The 4,830-nt window shown below is 35.3% G+C and overlaps 1 protein-coding gene across 1 annotated transcript; it reads left to right on the forward strand.

Annotated features, from left to right (window-relative positions):
• The first annotated feature begins 512 nt into the window (after positions 1–512).
• On the forward strand, positions 513–4,151 carry LOC307011274 (SLA class II histocompatibility antigen, DQ haplotype D alpha chain-like). Its single transcript, XM_079636741.1, has 4 exons — positions 513–923; positions 1,745–1,990; positions 2,207–2,491; positions 2,828–4,151. Exons 1-4 carry the CDS (start codon positions 866–868, stop codon positions 2,947–2,949), a joined length of 711 nt encoding a protein of 236 aa, XP_079492867.1. The 5' UTR covers positions 513–865; the 3' UTR covers positions 2,950–4,151.
• Positions 4,152–4,830: the final 679 nt, after the last annotated feature.

A 4,830-nucleotide genomic window follows, 5' to 3' on the forward strand; every position in this document is an offset into this window, starting at 1 on the left:
TATTGGAAGTGGTCTAAATCTGATTTGAAAAAATCTGATCTGGGCAAGATTTGAGTGTTCACACTACCTCTGAAGAAGTCTGACCTACCCCCACCCCCCCCCCCCCCACCCACCCCCCCACACACACACCTCCCCCCTTTAGGATGAGACTTGGGATGTCTGCATATAAATCAACATTTAAAGTGGATCAAAAAAGATAATCAAAGTTGACCTAAGACAAGAACTGGTATTGTTCAAAATGTATAACAAGACACATAACATAGGAATAAAAAAAATATAAAAGTTTAAAAGCCCAGATAGGTTTAGAATAAACATTTACAGATATTACCTTATTTACACACGCACGCACGCACACACACACACACACACACACACACACACACACACACACACACACACACACACACACACACACACACACACACACACACAGAGAGAGAGAGAGAGAGAGAGAGAGAGAGAGAGAGAGAGAGAGAGAGACATTGAGACACACACACACACACAGAGAGAGAGAGAGAGAGAGAGAGAGAGAGAGAGAGAGACATTCACACACATTCACATACTGTAAATGCATGTAAATTATTTTATACATGTTAATAAATATTGTGTATAGTTTTCTGAAATACAGAAACCAAAATTCAAGGCAGAATACAATACAGAGTAAAGAAACCTACTTCTTAACAACCAAACAAGTCTGAAATAGAACATCATTTTAACTAGATACAGTGATGTCAGAGTAGGGCTCAGTTTCTGATTGGATGATGTGATTGGGAGGCTTCTACATGATCAGGGATCAGCAGCTCTATCTATTATTCACTCCAGGACTGTTTGATATGTGTTTGCTCTACTCACTTCTGAATAAACAATGGAGATGTATGGTGTCCTGCTTATGCTCGCTGTTATTGTGAGTACTGAGACTCAAGGTAAGTCAGAAAACTATCTGCAAAAATTATATCTGCTGATTTATAAAGTTAAAGTATAAGCAAGTATGATCATGATCAAAATTGTATGGAACCCAAAACCTGTCTGCAGAGTATTGTCTGATGCCCAAAATCAGTAGTGTGACTTTATTTTGTCTGATATAGAAACTGTATTAACAGCCTTCTATCAGGCTGAGGATAGAAAACTCAGGATCTAGAGGCAGACAGAGGAAGCCAGTGAAGAGCAGAAAGCAGAAGAATAACTCATTTTAGTTGCGTCTGTTTCAATGCTCAATAACATTGTCTGACCACCACAAATTCAAGTGTTATTATACCAAATAAAAAATGCTTCACATCATGTGCCATTTAAACATTGAAACTGAGACATTCTCTTATCTCTAACTTGTTTGTGAAGACAACACAATATGAGATTAAACAATAATGGAAAATAATATAAAATGACTGATCATTGAATGAGTAAAAAAGGGACAATTGATTCAAAATGTATAATACATTATTATATAATTAAATGGCAATTAAATAGTGGATATATAAAAACACAAACAACACAAATCTATAAAACAACACAGATCTATTGTGGTTCTCTTGAAACTATTCACAAAGGTTGCTATAGAATCCTTAGATCCTTCAATATTATCTATTCAATAGCATTTTTTCAGGGTCGAGAAACAATTACTATGTTGTTTTAAATGGATTGTTTCTAAATATCACTGTACTGATTGTACATCAGATAAAGTTCATCCTTTGTTATTCATCCATACTGTTTATCCATTCTGTCTAACATGACACTTCATCTGTTTCAGTTGTGCACAGGGATGTTTTCTTTACTGGATGTTCTGATACAGAGAAAGAATATCTGTATGGATTTGATGGCGAGGAACTGTACCATTTAGACTTCGTTAGAAAAGAAGGAGTAGTGACACTGCCTGGCTTTGCAGATCCTGTCAGCTTTGAGGGATGGTATGGGAATGCTGTTGGTCAAATAGAGGCCTGCAAACAAAACTTACAAACACACATTCAGATTTACAAATCCCCGGTTGAGCGACTAGGTAAGACATACACAATGCATATAATTATTATATAATATTAATAATAGATATATAATAATACAAAGTTTACTTTTTTGGAGATGCAAAGAAATCAACTGCAGAAATCATAACCAATATAATCAAGATTTTGGTTTGCAAAATTTGTCTTGTGGTCCAAGATAAAATGTATACTGAGGTCCCAAGTACAAACCAGCGTCTTTTTCTGTGTGTTCACAGACATCCCAGATACTTCCATCTATTCAAAAGATGAAGTGGTGCAGGATGCTGAGAATGCCCTCATCTGTCATGTGACTGGATTCTTCCCTCCACCTGTCAATGTGTCATGGACTAAAAACAATCAGATTGTGACAGAAGGCATGAGTCTAAGCCAGTACCGCAGAAAAGATGACGGCACCTTCAACATCTTCTCTACTCTGAAGTTCATGCCAAAAGAGGGAGACATGTACAGCTGCACTGTGAACCACAAATCCATTCCAGGCCAACCTCAAACCAAAACATGGGGTGAGGCACTGATTCATAGATTTAGTGGCTGTACGATTCTAATTAATCCTAATTGTTCACAAATTCTTTGCTTCAGATCAGCTGATATATTACAACAGAAATCATCTTAAGCAATTTAGGGCAAACATGACATATCCTAAACAAATTACTTCTTGAGAAGTTTATTAAAATGACTTATGTAGACATTAATCATAAATACAGTTAATTGCCCCTATCTAGGAAATATTAGGAAGAAAATGTCACAAGTACAACTCTAAAAATGTAACTTTACAGTAAACATTAAATACATGCACTTACATTCTGTGACATGCATCATCATGTGCTTGTGTATTTCAGAAGTGGACGTTGCTCTCCCCAGTGTTGGTCCAGCTGTGTTCTGTGGAGTGGGTCTGACTCTGGGACTGCTGGGAGTCGCTGCTGGAACTTTCTTCCTCATTAAAGGAAACAACTGCAACTGATTTAAAAATGAACACATTCTTATTTTGTAATTCAGATTTTTTCGAACTTCTAATGAACATTCTCCCCCAATTAATGTTATTTGTAAATTAAGGTTTTAGTACAAAAAATAATAATAATAATTTTGTGTGCCATACATTCAAACTTGGCTAGGGTCCTAGTTGAATTATTGTTCTGACACAGCATGATTTTCTTCCATTTGTTAAAATATTTATGTGATCCAGATTTAATTTTTCCATTAAAAATCAAGAAAAACATGCCATGCAACTTTTTGAGGTGCATTTAATAGAAGGTCGCTAAACGAGTGGATCCTCACATTCACCTGATAATAATGAAAAATAATTCATCCTTCAGTTTATGGTTTTTATAAAGTAAGAGTGATGCTATAGTTCTATAGTCAGTTCTGCAATACAGGTGTTTTACAGCACAAGTTAATGTCCACAGACACAGCTCTGACATTAAACAAAATAAACAGTGTAACAAACAATATTCTGGACAAACAATATTCTGGACAAACAATATTCATTTACTGCACATTTACCTAGAACATTTGTTTATATATAATATTAACTAACATTCTATACATGTATGTGTCTTGAACGCTCACTGGAAGTTTATATGCCTAATTATTTGTAATAAATGATGATGATGATAGTTTATTATAATAAAAAAATTCTGGCATTTTTGCCTTTATTGGACAGAACAATTGAAGAGAGATAGGATGTACTGGGAGGAGAATGAGATCACAAGAGGAATTTGAACTCAGGTTGCCTAAAACATTGCTGTGCTATATGTCACAGTGACTCTCTGATAATGATAGTTTTGAAAAAACAAAATACAGAAAATACCCCCAAAACATCATAAGACACACACACAGAGACCTTAGAAACTATATTACCGAGGACATTTTATAGACTTCCATTGTTTTTATATCAGGTGAATGATATCTCCAACCCTGAAGTTAACCCTCACAAAAACCTGTGCACATTATTAGATTTAAAGAGTAACATCATCTGGACCATTAATTGGCCTTTTTAGTGAGGACACATAACATGTAAAACAGTTTCTATGACAATGCATTATGTTAGTAAAGACACTTTGCTCTCACAAGTATAGAGAAAGCTGTACACACACAGTTTGATTGTTTTGTTTTTTCTTATATTTTATATTTTTGCAACTAATAAATCCTTCTGACATCCTACAATTTCTTTTCGTGTTTGTTTTTTTGTCTTATAACAAGTTTTGTCAAGTGAAAGCATGTGTCCTGAAATATGTGCTATATCTTTAAACTAAAAAAATGTTTTTTTTTTTTTTCACTTTGGTACTATTTTTACTGCCTTTAATTGGATTTTTAAGTCAATGGTTACATCTCTAAAATGTATATGAAACATTTTTTGTGCAAAATTGTGCAAGCCTCTATGGCATGACTTTTTGTTTTTTTGGGGGGAAAAATCTTTCACCCCATATTTGGGGAGCTTGGGGGTCCCTGGTAATATATCCATGATTTCTACATAGGTGGAATAGGGAAACCAAGCAATATGTGCATTATAAATAGCTTTATTTTGACAAACATCAATCAAAAATGGTTTCAACCAATCACAAACATCAAACAATAAACAAAAACAACTACTACTACGAATTACAACTAACACCCCATAACACCTCATGTATAAATGTTCATACAAACATTTACACCAAACAAACACTACACACACTCTCTCTCTCTCTCTCTCTCTCTCTCTCTCTATCTCTCTCTCTCTCTCTCTCTCTCTCTCTCTCTCTCTCTCTCTCTCTCTCTCACACACACACACACACACACACACACACACACACACACACACACACACACACACACACACACACACACACACACACACACACAC

Source organism: Phoxinus phoxinus (assembly GCF_949152265.1).
Source record: "Phoxinus phoxinus genome assembly, chromosome: 15".
Taxonomy (NCBI): Eukaryota; Metazoa; Chordata; class Actinopteri; order Cypriniformes; family Leuciscidae; genus Phoxinus; species Phoxinus phoxinus.

Coding starts and splice junctions, on each gene's coding strand:
- LOC307011274 (XM_079636741.1), top strand. CDS start 866: ATGGAGATGTATGGTGTCCTGCTTATGCTCGCTGTTATTGTGAGTACT. Junction 924..1,744: donor TGTGAGTACTGAGACTCAAG/GTAAGTCAGAAA, acceptor CATCTGTTTCAG/TTGTGCACAGGGATGTTTTC. Junction 2,492..2,827: donor ACCTCAAACCAAAACATGGG/GTGAGGCACTGA, acceptor TGTGTATTTCAG/AAGTGGACGTTGCTCTCCCC.